The 20,643-nt window shown below is 32.6% G+C and overlaps 1 protein-coding gene across 1 annotated transcript; it reads left to right on the top strand.

Moving 5' to 3' along the window:
* Nucleotides 1–7,741: 7,741 nt before the first annotated feature.
* On the top strand, nt 7,742–9,106 carry LOC133834506 (GDSL esterase/lipase At4g10955-like). Its single transcript, XM_062264144.1, has 2 exons — nt 7,742–7,899; nt 7,982–9,106. The coding sequence occupies exons 1-2, from the start codon at nt 7,838–7,840 to the stop codon at nt 8,991–8,993; spliced, it is 1,074 nt and encodes a 357-aa protein (XP_062120128.1). The 5' UTR covers nt 7,742–7,837; the 3' UTR covers nt 8,994–9,106.
* Nucleotides 9,107–20,643: the final 11,537 nt, after the last annotated feature.

The following is a 20,643-nucleotide window of genomic DNA, read 5'->3' as shown; positions in this document are numbered from 1 at the left end:
CGAAAATTCAAATCTTTTTCATTTTATATTCATTTATTTATTCAAATTATAAGGGGACAGTTTCACTCTTTGAACTCTATAAATAGGACCTAGTACTCAGCCATTTCCTTCATTCTTCAAGCATTTGTTCAGAGCCTCCAAGTTGCTAAGGTTACTATAGAGAGAAACACTTGGGTTTTAGGTTAAAAAGCTTTTCCAATCTAAGTTTTTCTAAACACTTGGGAAGTAAGATATAGAGTTATTTCAGTATCGAGGTATAGATTAAGTCATAAGACCATTCAAGGTATTCTTATCCTTAAGTTCAGTTTTTCATATTTTATTAGTTTTCTTTTATTTTCTTTCAGATCCTAACTCTTGGTTATGATTCTTGGTTAGGTGTTTAAGTTTCTTGAAACTTAAGGTTCTTTTCGGTAAGTTTTTACTCGGATGGTTTAAATTTCTTTTCATCTTCTTTTCGTTAAGAAACTCATGGTTTACTGTTGGTTTTAGGAGTGTTCCAAATCTCGTTCTTGTCTCCATATCCTTGTTTTTGGTAAGGAAAATAGGTTAGATTATATATGTTTATGTTATGATATGTATATGTATAAATATGTTTTGTAGTCCTTGGGCATATGACTTGCTTAGATAGCAAGCCCCGAGAATTTATGTTGTAGTCGCTTGGGCATATGACTTGCTTAGATAGCAAGCCCCAAGAATTTTTTTATCATTTTCATAGTTTAGAGTTATGATTTACCCTACCTCGATTAGTAGACAGATGACCTAGATGGCTTTATCACATACCATGTTAATGAGTTAATGGCCATTAATATTGTAGTCTTATATGATATACGTTTTTTTTTATAGTCGTATGATATATTGTATTATTTATGATATAGTCTTATGTTTATGATTTATGTGTTAGTAGATTTTCCTTGCTGGACATTAGGCTCATTTCTTTATTTTTAGCGTGATGCAGGAAAATGAATATGGAAGGCTGGAAAGATTAATCGCAGCTTGGCATGTGTGTTGAGGATGAATGGATTGAATGGACTGTGTGACGATCAAGGATGAAGTTATTTTTAAGTCTTTTAAATTATGTTTTGATGTATTTCCGCAATTAGTATTTAAACTATTAAATTTTATGTTTTATGTTTTATATCAATGGGATCCCATATCACATTTTATATTTTTACCTTATCTTGTGTTTGGTACAATATTTTGGGTTTTGAATAAAGTTATATTATTTCTTATGTATATACTCAAAATTAGTAGCTATGTCTTAGTAGTTTTTAATGGTCCAAGGTCTTAGAAATAGTTGGGTCATTACAGATAGGGAGAGAAGAAGAAATACCAACTACAATTATAGGCTTCCCTTCGTAATAAGATTTTGAAGTAAGATTTTGTGTATCAGTTGTTAAGTGATGTGTTGCCCCACTATCCAAGTATCAAGCATCAGAGTTACCTTTAAGGAGTCAACAACAAATGCTCGAGGGCTTGTGAATTTGGAATGGGAGCTAGAAATTGGGGTTGTAGAATTAGCACCATGGAAGTTGATATCGAACTTGTGAAAACACTTAGTAACAGTGTGTCCTGAGCGGCCACAAGCTGTAGAGAACTATAACTTTTATTATATTTTATTGGGATATTTGCGGCAATAATGCCTATGTAGTTCATTTTGTAGCACTTAAATGCTTATGTAAAATTTTTGGCGGCAATAATGCCTACCGTTAATGTTTTATTTTTTATTTTTTATAACAGAAATATATATTTATTTTTTTAAAATTTAATAATTTAACCCAATCGGGTTATGCCACGTGTACGATGTATAACTCTAACGGTTCAGGGACCAACGGCTGCAACAAAACATTAACGGTATGCATTATTGCCGCCAAAAATTTTACATAAGCATTTAAGTGCACAAAATGAACTACATAGGCATTATTGCCGCAAATATCCCTATTTTATTTAATTGTTTATTTTTATATAAATGTGTATGTTGTGAATATTTAAATGATTGTTTTATTTTATTAAATTGTTAATTTGAATGTGTGACAATAATTGATTTTATTTCTTTTTGATATTGTGTGTGAATGTGTGTTGTGTGCATGATGGTGTGCGTGTGGGTGCATGGCAATAAGAGTGTGCATGCATGAAGAGTGACTTGTACCTAGACTAGACCATGGAATGTGGAGTTTTCTTTGTTTAGAAAATTCTACAAATAAAAGAGTAGAATCCCTTTTATTTTTGATAGCTTGTGTTCACATTAAAAAGAAAAGGGAAACAAAAGGGAGAGAGATAGAGAGTGTTGTGCTGAATGAGAAAGAGAGATGAGTGGTGAGCAAGGAAAAGGGAGTTGCTATATTTGGAATTCATGTAACCTTGGACCCAGCTGTAGTACAATCGATATATTTGTAGCTGTAGACGTCCGATTTGGACAATCTTGGTGTCGTTGGAAAACTAATTCAAGTTTCTACAACTTTCTTGAAATATCATTTTTCCAAAATCGTAGTGTAATCGGGTAAAAAATGGGTCTCAAGTCACGGATTATTTGGGTTATGAAAAACCCAATTCTAATTTCCTTTTCCTTGACCTAGTAATCACCTATAAATAGGTCCTTAAGCCTATTTCTCTCATTTTTGAAGCCCTGGCTGCCCACACAGAGAGGGAGTGAGAGAGAGCTTCGAAAATTGAGGATAGAGGGAAGGGGAGAAGAACACTAAGGTAATGTCTTTGAGTTTTGATTGTGTTTTCATTTTATTCTTTCTTCTTGACTCTAAGACAACCTTGACTAATGTTTGGCATAGGGTTAGAATCTCACCAAGGGAAGACTCTCTAGCGCTCTAGGTTTGATTCCCACTTTTGTCTACAAGAGGTAAATAATGATTATTTTTGGTTCCCTATTCTTGTTTATGGATTTGAAAGATTTATTTTCTTTGATTGGATTGAATAGAAGAGCATGCTAGGATTGTAGATGAATTTTTCAACTTGTGATTTTCTTTGAGTATTAATTCAAGATATGGCCTTGTTCTATTAGGGAGCATGATAGAATATGTTTCTTTAATGGGTTTTAGATTCTTTTAAATTTGTAGTTGAGTATGGAGTATGATTTTGTGCCATTATATAAACACATGCTAGGTGTGTTTTATCATTATGTTATAAATCCATGATTTATGTGTTTATGTGCTCAAGAAAAAGAATTAAAAAACTTGCTAAATATTTTCTTAGTGATTTACAAGCATGTATCAAGGGTTTTATATATTATTTATGTGCTCGGTGATAATTTTGTGATGATAGAGGCATGTTTAAATGACAAATTATGTTGCATGAAATACCATGTTATTTGTGCTTTTATAGGTTTCGGTGAACACTATTTTTTTAGTTTGAAAGTTGTTTAATTATTTTAAAGTGATATATGCTATTATTGTATGATTCTAAGATGTTTTAATGTTGCAAGCATGCTTAATAATGTTTATAGGGTTCTATTGTTATGACATGTTGGGAAATATAGTTATTATATATGTGACTAGGGTTCTAAAGATTAATTTTATGAAGATGAGAACTTCACAGACGATGTGAATTGTCTAGTAAGCATCATATGTTCTTATTCTTTTATTATGTTTTCTTGTATTAAAATTGTTAGGATTTTATAACTTCGATGCATGAATTGAGATTCTTGATGACTCTAGGGTTTTGGCCATAAGTTGATGATGTGTATTGACAGGGCTGGCTATGTGGCGGTGCAACTTGGTTTTTTCCCCAAGGCCCAATAAACTAAAGGGCTCAATTCATTTACCTACTTTTTCAGTTTTTAAATAAATGAAATGAAACGTTGTTCTCACTTTTAAATGAACAATAATTAAGTTCCATTTCTAAAGGCTGATTCTATTCTCAATCCCACTTTTAATGTTAAATTATTAATTCATAAATATTTAGTCAAACCCTCAAACTAAAGGGCCCAAATTTTTAAATTAGAACAGAGCCTCCAAAATATTTAAGACGGCCCTGTGCATTGATATTGTTTCCATGATTTTATGTGTGACATGCAAGTATGATTACGTGTATAAGTTATGTTTGATTCTAGAAATGTGGTGTAGCTTGCTAACAAATATCTGGTCTTGTATTAAATATTATCATAATAATAATATTTTATAATATTTAGTCATAATAATATAATTAGTAAAAAATTAGAATTATATATTTTTATCATAATAATTTTTTATAACATTTAAATTTATATTAATATAATTATTACATATCTAGTCTTGTATTATATATTATTATAATAATGATATTGTATAACATTTGAATTTGAATTAATATTAATATAATTATTATATTTATAGTCTTATATTAAATATCAATATTGGTGAAAATTGCATCTTTTTTTAGATAATTTCGCACTCTCGTTTAGTTTTGATAATTTTTTACAAAATAATATTTTTTTTAAATTTCGACCAACTGTCTGAAATTTTTTGATTAACTGTCTGGAGTATCGAAAGTTATTTCGCAAAAAATTATCAACATTAAATCAGAGTACAAAATAAATTTACTAAATAAGTCATTTTGCCAAATGACCTATATAATAATAATATTTTATAACATTTAAATATATATTAATATAATTAATAAATATGTATTTTTAGTTAGTTATCGTTATCTATCTATTTTTTATACATAAGAAATATAGAAGAGATATTATGCATCAATAATTACAGACATGAATGGTTGAATCAAAATCATTACTTATATGCAACTGTCAGTCGAAATTAAATTCATCTAATTATATAAATTGTATTCTTAGATTCAAAATCAATGTCACAAAATAATGATAGTGGCTTAGCTAAATTATAAGGACCCGGATGATGTCCGGCAAGTACGGAGGCGGGACGGATCTCGTACTACATTGCCTGCCATAGGATATGGTGTTTCTAATCCAAGGGTTGGCAGCCTTTTTAAGCAAAATAGATCTTGGCCACTGAAGTATTTAATAGTTTAAACTTTTCCATCATATGGCTGGGGAGCTGAGTTGAGTGTTCAAAATAAACTGACACTTTATAGACAGTTGACAAGCTATTCTAATAGGGGCAGCCTAAAAGCAATGAGTGCCTTCACTTACTGTCTACCGGTTACACTCAAAAAATTTATCTTTTGTATTTCAGTCTTAAAGAAAAGGTGTGAGTTAGCTTCTTAGGTTTGTCTTTCCATTTCCTATTACTCATTTTCTTGAATCCCAGCTGTTTATTTTATTTATTTGTATCAAGGGACTGCCAAGCAAGAGTCAAATTTTGCATCTTGTCCGTTGTTTTAAAGTGGGTTTCAATTACCTGATCGTGTGGTTGGGATGTTGCATTGGAAAGACAATTGTAACTGACATATACCAGGATAGTGAGTGAGAGTAGCTAAATGGCTTTTCCATACCCGATTACGTACACTACTAAAATGATAAAAAAAACAAAGAAAATTTATTTGTATACTATTTCTTCTTACACACAAACCCATATCAAAACATGAAAGGTAATGAATATCATCTTTTCTACTGTTCATATTTTCTGTGTTTTTTTTCTTATAGTCCATATATTGTGAACAAGGGTTGGTGTTTGTTAAAGTAAAAGTGTGAAGAGAAAGATTGTATGGGATCTTATGCCTTCATGTGCAGGATTGTTTTATAGTTTTAGGGTAAGTACTTTTTTTTACTTAATGGTTTAAGTTGTGTGTACGACCTGTGAGTAAAAATTTATGAATGATATATATTTTTTTGTTTATGAAAATTCCATATCATTATTATTTATATTGGTTTTGTATTATTAGGCTTGGATTTTTTTCTACTATCCTAGATTTTTATTAATGGGTTTTTGTTGATTGTTCTTTTGGCTGAGTAGATCTTTGAATTCAGAAGTTTATGTTTTTAGCTTATTTGGTATTTAGGAACCTATAAAGTTTATATTAGTAATAAAATATATTTTTTTGTCGACGAGGTTGGTGATCCGGGGCAACAACATCATTTTATTGGCAAATTTAGTGGAGGCCTTTTCCTTATTCATGGTTAAATTAGATGGGTTATCAATGACATTATCTTTTTATGAGCAATTAAAAATCTTAATTTTTTTTAAATTATTAAGTTATATTTGTTTTAAATGCATGAATCTCTATATATAATTTCTCAGTTTATGAATGTATGAATGTCTGAATAATTCAACAATTGAAGAAGAAATTAATGAAATTGGATTCTCAAAAATAATTTTTGGTAATGAGCTTTTTTTTGTCTTGTCTTTTTTGCCTTCCACTTACAGTAATAAAAAAGCTAATTACCAAAAATTATTTTTGAGAATCCAATTTCATTAATTTCTTCTACAATTGTTGAGAAACTATATATAGATTCATGCATTTAAAATAAATATAACTTGATAATTTAAAAAAAATATTAAGATTTTCAATTGCTCATAAAAAAACATTGCCATTGATAACCTACCAAATTTAATTATGAATAAGGAAAATGCCTCAGAAAAACTTGCCAATAAAATGGTGTTGTTGCCTTGGATCACTGACCTCGTCGACAAAAAAATATAAACTTTATAGGTTATAAATACCAAATAAGCTAAAAGCTCTTAAAAACATAAATTTCTGAATTCAAATATCTTCTCAACTGAAAGAACAATTAACAAAAACTCATTAATAAAAAACTGAAAATCTAGATCGACGAAATAGTAGAAAAAAATCTCAGCCTAATAAGACAAAACCAATATAAGTAGCAAAACAAATAATGATATGAAATTTTCATAAACAACAACAAAAAAGAATATCATCCATAAACTTTTAGTCACGATAGGTTTGTTAACAATGGCTGTAAACACAACTTAAACCATTAAGTAAAAAAAAGTATTTACCCTAGAACTATAGAACAATCCTGCACATACAAGGCGTAAAATACCCTACAATCTTTGCTTTCACACTTTTACTTAAGAATACCAACATTTGTTCACAATATATGGATTATAAGAAAAATAAATAAAAACACAGAAAATATGAATAGGAGAAGAACTAAGAAGAGAAGAGATTATATTCATTACCTTTCATGTTTTGATCTGAGTTTGTGTGTAAAAAGAAATGGTATACAAATAGATTTTCTTAGTTTTTTTATCATTTCAGTGGTGTTCCTAATCGAGTATGGAAAAGCCATTTAGCTACTCTCACTCGTTATCATGGTATATGTCAGTTACAATTGTCTTTCCAATGCAACATCCCAGCCACACAATCAAGTAATTGAAACCCACTTTAAAACAACGGCCAAGATGCAAAGTTTGACTCTTGCTTGGCAGCCTTGATACAAATAAATAAAATAAACATAAAAACCTGTCAACTGTCTATAAAGTGTAGTTTTTTCTGAACACTCAACTCAGCTCCCCAGCCACGTTTAAACTATTAAATACTTCATTGGCCAAGATCTATTTTGCTTAAAAGAGCTGCCAACCCAACCCTTGGATTAGAAACACCGAATCCAACGGCAGGCAATATAGAACGAGATCCGTCTCCCTCCGTATCGGGCGGGGCATCATCCGGGTCCGTTAAGAAAACATAAACAAGAGGAATATATTAGTTGTACGGATACCAGTTGACCTTGACTAAACATAAATAATTCATTGACCTTAAATTCACCGACCCATTGGGCAACTTGTGTTTTTGTTTTTCCTTTCATTCTTTCTTTAGGAGAAAGTCTTCTCCTCCTTTCAGCTTCACTGTTCACAGTCTTCTCCTCCTTTGTTTAGAAAAGGTCAAACTTCTATCATTTGAAGCACCTCGGTATATATATATATATATATTTATATAACAGTTCTTCTTGACATTTGCAGACTTGAGATCGATGTCCACTCCAATTGCGAATTTCAGAGTTTCAGGACCTTCACACCTCACTACTGTTGACTGGTAATCTCTCATCACACCCGTTCATATACATATATATATAGGATGAAGATAATGATGATGAAGTTTATATATGTATATATAGGGAAAACACACATCACAGAAGAGTCATAGCCGCGAGCTTGGTAGAAGGAGCTTACCTAATCGAACTAGACAGACAAGAGAATCGACTAGGGCTTCATGCTGAAGCTCCACCGTACTGGGAATTCTTCCATTTCAGCCTAAACCATGTCCTCATCGACAGCGTCGATCACTCCATCTTCGGTGCCATCTACGAATACAGATACGCATCTCATGCAAATCCTCACAATCCCCCCAAATATGTCGTCGCTTTACGCGGAACCCTAACCAACCAAGACACCAGATCCAGAGACCTCCAGCTCGATTTCCGATGCATCTTCAACCGAATCCACGAAAGTTCCCGAGTCCGGGAAGCCACTCGGACGATTCAAAATCTGGTCTCCGTCGCCGGTCCGGGAAGCGTCTGGATTGCCGGACACTCGTTGGGATCGGCGATCGGATTACTCGCCGGGAAGAACATGGCCAAGATGGGTTTTCCCATCGAGACTTATCTTTTCAACCCGCCATTTATATCAGCTCCGATTGAGGGAGTCAAAGAGGAGAGAGTCCGAAACGGGATCCGAATCGCCGGGAGCGTGATGAAGGCGGGTCTAAACGCCGTCGTTAAATGCCGGCATAACCATCATGGCGAGACCGAACAACAAGATCGGGACTTGTTCTCTGTGATCGCGACTTGGTTCCCGAACCTGTTCGTTAACCCAGCGGACCACATTTGCTCGGGGTATATTGGGTATTTTGAGCACCGGAAGACGATGAAGGAGATCGGAGCTAGTCGGATCGGAAAGTTGGCGACCAAGAGTTCTGTGGGGAGTATTTTGTCTGGTGCTCTGGGCAAGGATTCTGAACCTTATGATTTACTTCCTTCGGCCATTGTTAATGTTAATCTGACTCCGGCGACGGATTTTCGATGTGCTCATGGGGTTGAACAGTGGTGGAACCCTCATTTCCATTATCGTTCTTTGACGTACCAGTTCTCTCCCACTAAGCCGAAGTCTATGGCTTTTCCCGAAAAATGAATAAGAAGATGCTGAAGCAACTCAACGCATTGCAGTAATTGGGCCGAATGTGATATGGACCCAATTTTTATGTTCCAATACTTTGGGCCTGTAGAGTAAGTGTTTGGTTAGATTTTAGAGAAATTTACATTAAATATAGAAAAATTCAACAAAATTTAATATATATATATATATATGACTTGTGTGTGTACATTTTCTATGATTTTTTTTTGTTGTTTAATTTTTTTATGGGTTTTGTTTTCCTATATTTATCAAATAAATTGTTTTGTATCCTTTGTATAAGTTTATTTATTCTATCTTTTGTGAGGGAATTTCATTCTTTTTAAGAATTATTATTATTATTTTGGGAAACAATTTTTGTAAGAAAATCATAATTCGGTAGTTTTTCTTATGCATTTATGTGAATTTTTGTAAGGGTTTTTCAGCCATTTCAAGTATTATTATTATTGGAAAATAATTTTTGTAAGAAAATCAATATTCAGATTTTTATCTTATACATGCAAGTACTTGAGTACTTATATTTTCTATTATTTTTTAATCTTCATTATCACGCTTTCTTCGTTTTATCAGTATATTTTATTCAACAATTGTTGTTTTGATATTTGTTCTCAGTTTTCTTTCTGTTTTAGGGTGTTTTTGAGTTTATCGTTGTGGATTTTGTGCCTTCTGTGTGTGTCTTCGTCTCGGTGAGTACCTAGTTTCAGGTGTGTATTTACAGTTTGCTTCAATATCACATTTTTTGTATATCGTTTAGTTCGAATTTTTTCTTTCCTTCAGCATTTGATTTTTTGTGTTGATTTCTTCTTTTTGTTCTTTTTTAGGATTTTATAAGTTTCTCGTTGTGGATTTGTGCATCTTTTTGGTGTTTTCGTCTCGGTGAGTACCCGGTTTTAGGGTTTATTTTTTTTAATGTATATTTATTGTTAATTTTGCTTTGTATTATCTATTTTCTGTTGTGGATGGTTGTTTTTTAATCTGTGTTAATGGTGATTTTTATTTTTGGTGCACAATTTTATCGTTAGTTTTTTAGTGGGGGTTTTGTCAGTTTTTGATCAGTTTTTTTTTTTTTGGAATTTTATGGGTTGTTATTTGTAATTTGTGCTCTATATATATGTATATATGTTATTCTTTTTCATTTGTGTTTTTTTTTTATGCAGTGCATTGTATATTTTAAATTTTAAAGTTGTGTCATGGATCACTCTAGTGAAGTTGGTGGTGTTTCTGGTTCTGAGAAGAAAATTTCTAGTATAGTAGAGGATGAATCGAAGAATGTAGGGGATGATATTGGCGAGATTCTTCCTCGAAGGAGTAACGTTACACATTTGAAGTCTATTGCAAGGAAGAAGAGTAAATCCCCTTCCACTGTTGCAAGGAAGAAAAGTAAATCCCCTTCCACTGTTACAAGGAAGAAAAGTAAATCCCCTTCCACTATTAAACAGACGAAGGATTCGTGTGCATCTGGTAGTAAGGATGCTGAAGATGATTCTCATGAGACTAAACATGTTGTGGTATGTGTTTATTTTTTTAAGTATAATAATAAAAAATTGTTCATCTGTTTATGTTAATGTTATTGTGTTTCACATTCGGTGGATTATGTTTTTTTTTTTTTTTTTTTTATGGTTGTGTATCTGGTTTCTTGTAGATATGTAGTTAATTTGCATAATGTTCATTTTTGTTTGTGTTTGTTTTATTTTTATTGCTGTGTTTTTTTTGTTGTTAAACTGTTTTGTTTTCTTTGTACCTTGTTACATGTGTAACTGGTTACTTGCAGATAACAGTGGAAGATTTTGCTTAATGAGTTTGTAACTGGTTACCTTAGTGAATGAATTTTTTTTTTTTTATATATATATATTTCAACCATACAAAGTTAAATACATATAACTGGTTTTATAAATGTAAAATACTTATCAATTTTGCATGTTTATATTTTTTGAAACTGGTTACATGTTTAATTGTTTTATTTTTTTCTTTTGCAGGCTCATTTAAAAATAAATCCCTCTAAGAAGTTTGATAGTAAGGTTCAACATTTTAATGACAATAGTGCCATTAATGACTTGAAATCTAAGTTGACCAAAAGTCAGAAATCATTGTTTAAGAAGACGTCATTTGGGCACTTCTTAGAAGTATGTGATATTCATTTCCAAACTCAACTTGCCCAGCTTGTGTTGTTGAGAGAGGTGTCTCATGAGAGGGAGGAAGAGTTAATGTGGTTTAAGCTTGGTCGTAGAGTTTGTAGGTTTTCTGTTGAAGAGTTTCCTCTAGTTACGGGTCTCAAATGTGATGGTGATTTTGATTTAAGTCGTTTTAAAAAAAAAAAAAATTGTTTAAGAAAAAAATATTTGGTCGTTTTGTTGGTAAGGTGTCAAAGTCTGAATTACGAAATGCTTTCATTAGTAATGATTTAGTTGATGATGATGATGTTGTCAAATTGGGTATAGTCCATTTCTTAGTTAACTATTTGTACGGCTATACCAGTGAGAAGTTGGTTGATGATTTCTTTTTTGAGATGGTTGATCGAGATATTTTTGAATTAGCAAATATTAGTTTTGGGAAGTTGGTATGAGATAGGAGTTTTCATTATTTGAAAATTGCTTTGAAGGGTTGAAATAAAATCTTTGATGGAGTTTTCGTTGATGGGAAGGTTGTCCTTCACCCTTACAAACTTCTTGGTTTTCCGATTGCTTTTCTTGTTTGGATATATGAATGTATATCTGAGTTGAGTCCTGAGTTTTGTCAACAGGTTGGGAAAAAATATCCACGTTTGTTGAATTGGAAGAGTACTGATAATGTCTTCTATTCAAACTTGGTGGCAAAGATTCTCAACAATCAAAATGTATAATATTTTTGTTTTGTAACTGATTACTTGCTAAATTTGTTTTATTCATTTTAGGATTTTTGTTTGTGTACCTGGTTTCAGTTGATGGTAACCAGTTTCTTGTTTTTTTATATATATATTTTTAATTTATTCAGTTGACTATCTTGAATGTCTATCCATCTTCTGAGGAGATGATGAAACCAACAGTGAAGAAGTTTAAGTTTGAGCCTTTATACTTGCCGAAGGTGTGTGCTGAAGATGGAGATAGTAGTTCGGGTACCCAGGTACTGGTTGGTCTTGTTGTTTCTTTTAGTTAAAAAAAATATATTATTTTGTTTTGAAATTTATAGGTTTCTTTTTATGTTTAATTTTTGCTGTTTTGTAAATTATTTTATTATGTTTTTCCAGGTTAATAGTGAAAAGTTGAGATTGATTTGTGAATCAATCTCATCAATAAAAGCGAGTCAAGAATCTATTATTAGTGATATTGCAGTTATGAGATCTGAGTTCATAGGGAAACTCAGTGATTTGTCTGCAATGATTGCAAAAATTGTTGTAAAAAATTCTGAAAAAGTTGCAAGTTCTAGTGATGAAAGTACTGGTTGTCATGAAGGGGAAAAGCCAGCTGATTTTTATAATGTTTTCAGTCCTATTTCTGATGATTCTAAGGTAACTTGTTTGTTTGTGTGCTTTATTGTTTTTTTTAACCATTTTTTGTTGTCACCAGATTATTATTATTATTATTATTTGTCTAGGATCGTGGGATGGATTCAGGTGAAGATTTTGATGGTAGTAAGGTAACTAGTTTATGTTTCTTAATAGTATGTTGTGTTTTTGTTAGTTTATTAGTGTAACCAGTTACTGGTGTAACCAGTTTCATTATTTATTTTAGGGTGTCGGGAAGGATTTAAATGAAAATTTTGATACTGTTTATTCTGGGTTGGAGTTGTCAAATGTTGTGGGTGGAGATAAGATTTTGAAATTTATTTTTGTATTATTTTATTTAAAATTGAATTTTTTGTAATTGATTTTATTGTTCTTCATTATATGATTTTTCAAAGAAGCCTGAGTTCAGTTCAGTTGGTTTAAGTTTTGAAGAAGTATATGTGGATCTAGAGATTTTGAATGTTATTGATAAAACTGTTAAGTATGCAGAAGGAGAAAAGAGATTTAGTGGGAGTAAGGATGATTGGAAAGTTGTGATGGTTAGTGATGTTGATGAAGTTCCTGTTGCTATTGAAAAGAGGGAGCCTAAACCTAGTACTCATGTCAAATCTCCTTTTGTTACTGAGTTTGGTTCTTCTGAAGTAAAAGAAACTGTGAAGAGGAAGTGGTGATTGTTAGAGGCTTGCTTTCATTTGAAGATGAAATTGGACAGAATGTTTCAAATAATGAATGCCTGGATTATATTTCTTGGATTGAAGATAAAATGATTTTTAAGAATAAGTATGTTTTTTTATATTTTGTTTAATATTATTATTCTTGATATTTAATTGTTTGTTAGTATATATATTTTTTTGTTTTGAAGGAAGAAGAAATTTTTTGATGTCAATAACATTATCAATCCATCGATGGATTATTCTTTTGTTAAAATTTATGAGAAGATGTGGTTTTACAAGCTTCAAACTTGTGGGGAGAACCTTATGGACACTGTAAGTAATCATGTTCTTGGTATAATGTTTATTAATTAGTATTTGTTTGTTTAGATGTTTTTTATTTTTGTTGATCATGGTTAAGACAAGTAACCAGGTTCCTTTAGTATTGTGTGTAAATTGTTTTTATTATTTACGGGTAGTAACCAGGTTCTTGTAGTATTGTGTGTAATTTGTTTTTATTATTATATATTGGCTAGTAACCAGGTTCCTAACTTTTGTATGTTTATTTATTTTTTGTAGCATATCAATGTATGTTTTTATTACTTGAGGAAGAAGATTAAGTTGATTGATGGTTTGAACAAGAGGGTTACAACTACAGACTCTTAGTTTGATGCAACTATCAAGAGTTTGTATGATAACCTCATTGCTATTAAAAGCAGCATTCGTGCCACAAAGTTATCATACAAACTCTTGATAGTTGCATCAAACCAAAAGTCTGTAGTTGTAACCCTCTTATTCAAACCATCAATCAACTTAATCTTCTTCCTCAAGTAATAAAAACATACATTGATATGCTACAAAAAAATAACATACAAAAGTTAGGAACCTGGTTACTAGCCAATATATAATAATAAAAACAAGTTACACACAATACTACAAGAACCTGGTTACTAGCCATAAATAATCAAAACAATTTACACACAATACTAAAGGAACCTGGTTAATTGTCTTAACCATGATCAACAAAAATAACAAAACATCTAAACAATCAAATACTAGTTAATGAACATTATACTAAGAACCTGGTTACTTACAGTGTCCCTAAGGTCCTCCCCACAAGTTTGAAGCTTGTAAAACCACATCTTCTCACAAATTTTAACAAAAGAATAATCCATCAGTGAATTGATAATGTTATTAACTTCTGAAAATTTCTTCTTCCTTCAAAACAAAAAAATATATATATTAACAGACAATTAAATATCAAGAACAATAATATTAAACAAAATATAAAAAAAACATACTTTTTAAAATAAATCATTTTATCCTCAATCCAAGTAATATAATCAATGCATTCATTCTTTGAAACATTTTGTCCAATTTCATCTTCAAATGGAAGCAATCCTCTAACAATCACCACTTCTTCTCCCTTTCTCTTTACAGTTTCTTTTACTTCAGAAGAACCAAACTCAGTAACAAAATGAGATTTAACATGAGTACTAGGTTTAGGTTCCCTCTTTTCAATAGCAACAGGAACTTCATTAACATCACCAACCATCACAACTTTCCAATCATCCTTACTCCAACTAAATATCTTTTCTCATTCTCCATACTTAACAGTTTTATCAATAACATTCAAAATCTCTGGATCCATATATACTTCTTCAAAACTTAATCCAACTGAATTGAACTCAGACTTCTTTGAAAAATCTTATAATGAAGAACAATAAAATCAATTACAAAAAATTCAATTTTAAATAAAATAATACAAAAATAAATTTCAAAATCTTATCTCCACCCACAACATTTGACAACTCCAACCCAGAATAAACAGTATCAAAATTTTCATTTAAATCCTTCCCGACACCCTAAAATAAATAATGAAACTGGTTACACTAATAAACTAACAAAATCACAATATACTATTAAAAAACATAAACCAGTTACCTTACTACCATCAAAATCTTCACCTGAATCCATCTGTAACGCCCTACTTCCTTAGAGCCGTTACTAAGTGAGTTTTAAGGCAAAACAGTGCAATGAGCTCGCTAACCGAGGTTTTGAAACAAAAGTGTGACTAATAAAGAAAGTTAAGGCTGTAATCTTTGAAAATGCGTTGACTCAATAAAACTTCTAGTATTAAACAATTGGGATCCCAAAATAGGGTTTGAAAACTAATTACATCTTGAAATAAGTTTACAGTTGATAAATTCTAAAATCATAGATTATTACAGCCATTTTCAAATAAACCCCCAACCAAAGCAGTCGGGCAGGGCAAACATGTACGCGTCGCTTCACACTCTCCGTACTCATGGTTGGTTGACCCAGTCATTGCCCTTACCTGCAACACAGAGCACCCGTGAGCCGAAGCCTATCAAGAAAACTCGTGCAGAACATAACATATGCAATTTATACAGTTTATCATAACAGATAATCCACATACAAACAAGTCAACCATTAGACTAAGCAAACACGGTCATGCCGCCCCCGAAGCCTTACCGAAGCCTGGGGTCTCGATCCTCACCGTAGGGATATCACACGTATCCCCTGGGTCCTACCCTCACCATAAGCATCCCATGTGCTAGGTGTTACTTCCGGCTCCGCTGCCGTACCCGGCCTACGCCGCACTCTGCCCTTGCCGTTCATTTCATTATAATCATACAAAGCATAAATCAAACAACATTCATACAATTATCAATACATGTAAGTCTACACCCTAACATGTAATGCAATATAGGGCCATGCCCGGCAATCATCTCATCATACAATATAGGGCCGTGCCCCGCAATCACACTATGGGCCCACGCCCTATTCTACGGGTGTTATAGTTTTCTTACCTGTCAATTTGATAGCTTAAATCACCTGACTCCTTGAGCACGATCCTACTCGAGCCTTAGCGCATACCTAGGCACAAACATAGGTCAAAGTCAACACCGAAACCCAAGTCCGAATACCTAGCCTCGGGACCAATCCCGAGCCCCTGGGAAGTCCCAAATCCCCAAAACAAAGTGGCGGAAACAAGCCCCGAACCCTAGGTCAAAATCCCTCATCAAAACTCAAAAATTCCCGTCTGTGAACAGTGCAGCGCTACAGCGCTCTAAAGAGGGCGCTGTAGCGCTACAAGCAGAATGCACCCCCCAGAAACAGGGACTAGCGCTACAGCGCCCACTGACTAGCGCTGTAGCGCTAGTTGCAGCCCAGAAAACCCAAAATCGCATTTCTGCGATTTCTTTCACCCAATCTCAAACCAAACTTCCCCAAATCTTTACCAAACTCAAAATCAAGCTTATGAACACTCTCCATCCATCCCAAGCATCCCAAATCCTCAAATCCCAAGATCATTTATCCCAAATCTCAAAATCTACCATGAACAACCCTAAACCAGAAATTCATGCAAACCACAAAGATAGAGTCTTAGAAATCATACCATTGCTGCAAATTTCGACCTTGATTCAACCCTAGGCCTCCTTAGCTTGCTCTCCCTCAAAGCTTGCCCAGAAATCCCCTAAGATTCCCATCAATCCAGCTTAGATACACAGCCCAAACCAGCCAAAGCCCAAAACTGAAAACTCTAAAACTTACCTCAAACATTGATGTGCTCTTGCCAAATCTTCAATTCTAACCCATGATCCTTGATGCTCAGCCTATCCTTGCTCTCCACTAAGCTTTGCCCCAAGAAATTTGAAGAGAAGAGCTGCTAGAACCCCAAACCGATCCCTTCAAAACCCATCTGTTTTTCTCTCTTTCTTTCTCTCTTTTCAACCTATACTCTTTTCTACAAAATCCACTAAGTGTATAAAGCCTCATTTAACCTATCTCAAAGCCAAATGACAAAAATGCCCTTCCCATAATTCTAAATCCTTTTGTCCAAGTAGGGCCATTTTAGTCATTTTACCCAATTCCCGCTAATCCTCAAGCGTCTCTAATATTTTCCCGTTGCTTTCCAACACCTGATAAACCACCAATTAAACATTCCCCATCATCAAAATAAATCTCAATCTATTCTCTGAATTCCTGTTCGTACCCCCAGGCTCGCCCCGAGCCGGGTATAAATTCCCGTCATGACTTTCCGCTAGCCTGCTCACTGGGATCGCCTCGAGTCACAAATCACTGATACACCCACATACCACTGTGGTCTCAACAATCATCACATATCCATGCAGTTATGCCCAACATGGCCAAAATTACAATTATGCCCTTCTAACACGATCCGGGCCTACATGCATACTAACATACATAGTCATGCATCTCAGATAAACAAATAGTCATATAACATGCTTTAAATCATAACCATGCATTTAAATCATTAAAATCACACATAAATCCCATCATGCCCTCCTGGCACGCTAATCAAGGCCCTCAAGCCTTATTAGCGGATTTGGGTCGTTACACCATCCCACAATCCTAGACAAAAAAAAAATAATAATAATCTGGTGACAACAAAAAATGGTTAAAAAAAACAATAAAGCACACAAACAAACAAGTTACCTTAGTATCATCAGAAATAGGACTGAAAACATTATCAAAATCAGCTGGTTTTTCCCCTTCATGACAACCAGCACTTTCATCACTAGAACTTGCAACTTTTTCAGAATTTTTTGCAACAATTTTTGCAATCATTGCAGACAAATCACTGAGTTTCCCTATGAACTCAGATCTCATAACTGCAATATCACTAATAATAGATTCTTGGCTCGCTTTTATTGATGAGATTGATTCACAAATCAATCTCAACTTTTCATTATCAACCTGGAAAACATAATAAAATAATTTACAAAACAGCAAAAAATAAACATAAAAAGAAACCTATAAATTTCAAAACAAAATAATATATTTTTTTTAACTAAAAGAAACAACAAGACCAACCAGTACCTGGGTACCCGAACTACTATCTCCATCTTCAGCACACATCTTCGGCAAGTATAAAGGCTCAAACTTAAACTTCTTCACTGTTGGTTTCATCATCTCCTCAGAAGATGGATAGACATTCAAGATAGTCAACTGAATAAATTAAAAATATATATATAAAAAAACAAGAAACTGGTTACCATCAACTGAAACCAGGTACACAAACAAAAATCCTAAAATGAATAAAACAAATTTAGCAAGTAATCAGTTACAAAACAAAAATATTATACATTTTGATTGTTGAGAATCTTTGCCACCAAGTTTGAATAGAAGACATTATCAGTACTCTTCCAATTCAACAAACGTGGATATTATTTCCCAACCTGTTGACAAAACTCAGGACTCAACTCAGATATACATTCATATATCCAAACAAGAAAAGCAATCGGAAAACCAAGAAGTTTGTAAGGGTGAAGGCCAACCTTCCCATCAACGAAAACTCCATCAAAGATTTTATTTCAACCCTTCAAAGCAATTTTCAAATAATGAAAACTCCTATCCCATACCAACTTCCCAAAACTAATATTTGCTAATTCAGAAATATCTCGATCAACCACCTCAAAAAAGAAATCATCAACCAACTTCTCACTGGTATAGCCGTACAAATAGTTAACTAAGAAATGGACTATACCCAATTTGACAACATCATCATCATCAACTAAATCCTTACTAATGAAAGCATTTTGTAATTCAGACTTTGACACCTTACCAACAAAACGACCAAATATTTTTTTCTTAAACAATTTTTTTTTTTTTTAAAATGACTTAAATCAAAATCACCATCACATTTAAGACCCGTAACTAGAGGAAACTCTTCAACAGAAAACCTACAAACTCTACGACCAAGCTTAAACCACATTTCCTCTTCCTCCCTCTCATGAGACACCTCTCTCAACAACACAAGCTGGACAAGTTGAGTTTGGAAATGAATATCACATACTTCTAAGAAGTGCCCAAATGGCGTCTTCTTAAACAATGATTTCTGACTTTTGGTCAACTTAGAGTTCAAGTCATTAATGGCACTATTGTCATTAAAATGTTGAACCTTACTACCAAACCTCTTAGAGGGATTTATTTTTAAATGAGCCTGTAGAAGAAAAAAATAAAACAATTAAACATGTAACCAGTTTCAAAAAATATAAACATGAAAAATTGATAAGTATTTTACATTTATAAAACCAATTATATGTATTTAACTTTGTATGGTTGAAATATATATATATATATATATATATATATATAAACAATTCATTCACTAAGGTAACCAGTTACAAACTCAAACAAAACATTAAGCAAAATCTTCCACTGTTATCTGCAAATAACCAGTTACACATGTAACCAGGTACAAAGAAAACAAAACACTTTAACAACAAAAAAAACACAACAATAAAAATAAAACAAACACAAACACAAAAAAAAAATGAACATTCTGCAAATTAACTACATATCTACAAGAAACCAGTTACACAACCATAAAAAAATAAAACAAACACAATCCACCGAATGTGAAACACAATAACAGTAACATAAATAGATCAACAATTTTTTATTATTATACTTAATAAAATAAACATATACCACAACATGCTTAGTCTCAAGAGAATCATCTCCAGCATCCTTACTACCAGATGCACATGATTCCTTCGTCTGTTTAACAGTGGAAGGGGATTTACTCTTCTTCCTTGCAACAGACTTCAAATGTGTAACGTTACTCCTTCGAGGAAGAATCTCGCCAATATCATCCCCTACATTCTTCGATTCATCCTCTACTATACCAGAAATTTTCTTCTCAGAACCAGAAACACCACCAACTTCACCAGAGTGATCCATGACAAAACTTTGAAATTAAAATAGACAATGCACTGCATAAAAAAACAAACAACACAAATGAAAAAGAATAACAGATATACATATATATAGAGCACAAATTACAAATAACTACCCATAAACTTCAAAAAAAAAAACTGATAAAAAACTAACAAAACCCCCACTAAAAAACTAACGATAAAATCGTTCACCAAAAACAAAAACCACCATTAACACAGATTAAAAAACAACCATCCACGATAGAAAATAGATAATACAAAGAAAAATTAACAAAAAATATACATTAAAAAAATTAAAAAATAAACCCTGAAACCGGGTACTCACCGAGACGAAAACACCACAAAGAGGCACAAATCCACAACGAGAAACTTATAAAACCCTAAAAAATGAACAAAAAGAAGAAATCAACACAAAAAAATCAAATGTTGAAGGAAAGAAAAAATTTGAACTAAACGATATACAAAAAACGTGATACTGAAGCAATCTGTAAATACACACCTGAAACCAGGTACTCACTGAGACGAAGACAACACAGAAGGCACAAAATCCACAACGGTAAACTGAAAAAACTCTAAAACAGAAAGAAAAATGAGAACAAATATCACAATATCAATTGCTTAATAGAATAGAATGATAAAATGAAAAAAACACGTGACAATCAAGATAAAAAACAATAGAAAATATAGGTACTCGAGTACCTGCATGCATAAGATAAAATTACTAAGTATTGATTTTCTTACAAAAATTATTTTCCAAAAAAAAGAAAACTTAAAATGACTGAAATGCC

Source organism: Humulus lupulus, chromosome 5 (assembly GCF_963169125.1).
Source record: "Humulus lupulus chromosome 5, drHumLupu1.1, whole genome shotgun sequence".
NCBI classification, from domain to species: Eukaryota; Viridiplantae; Streptophyta; class Magnoliopsida; order Rosales; family Cannabaceae; genus Humulus; species Humulus lupulus.
This window is presented reverse-complemented; position numbering and strand designations above follow the sequence as displayed.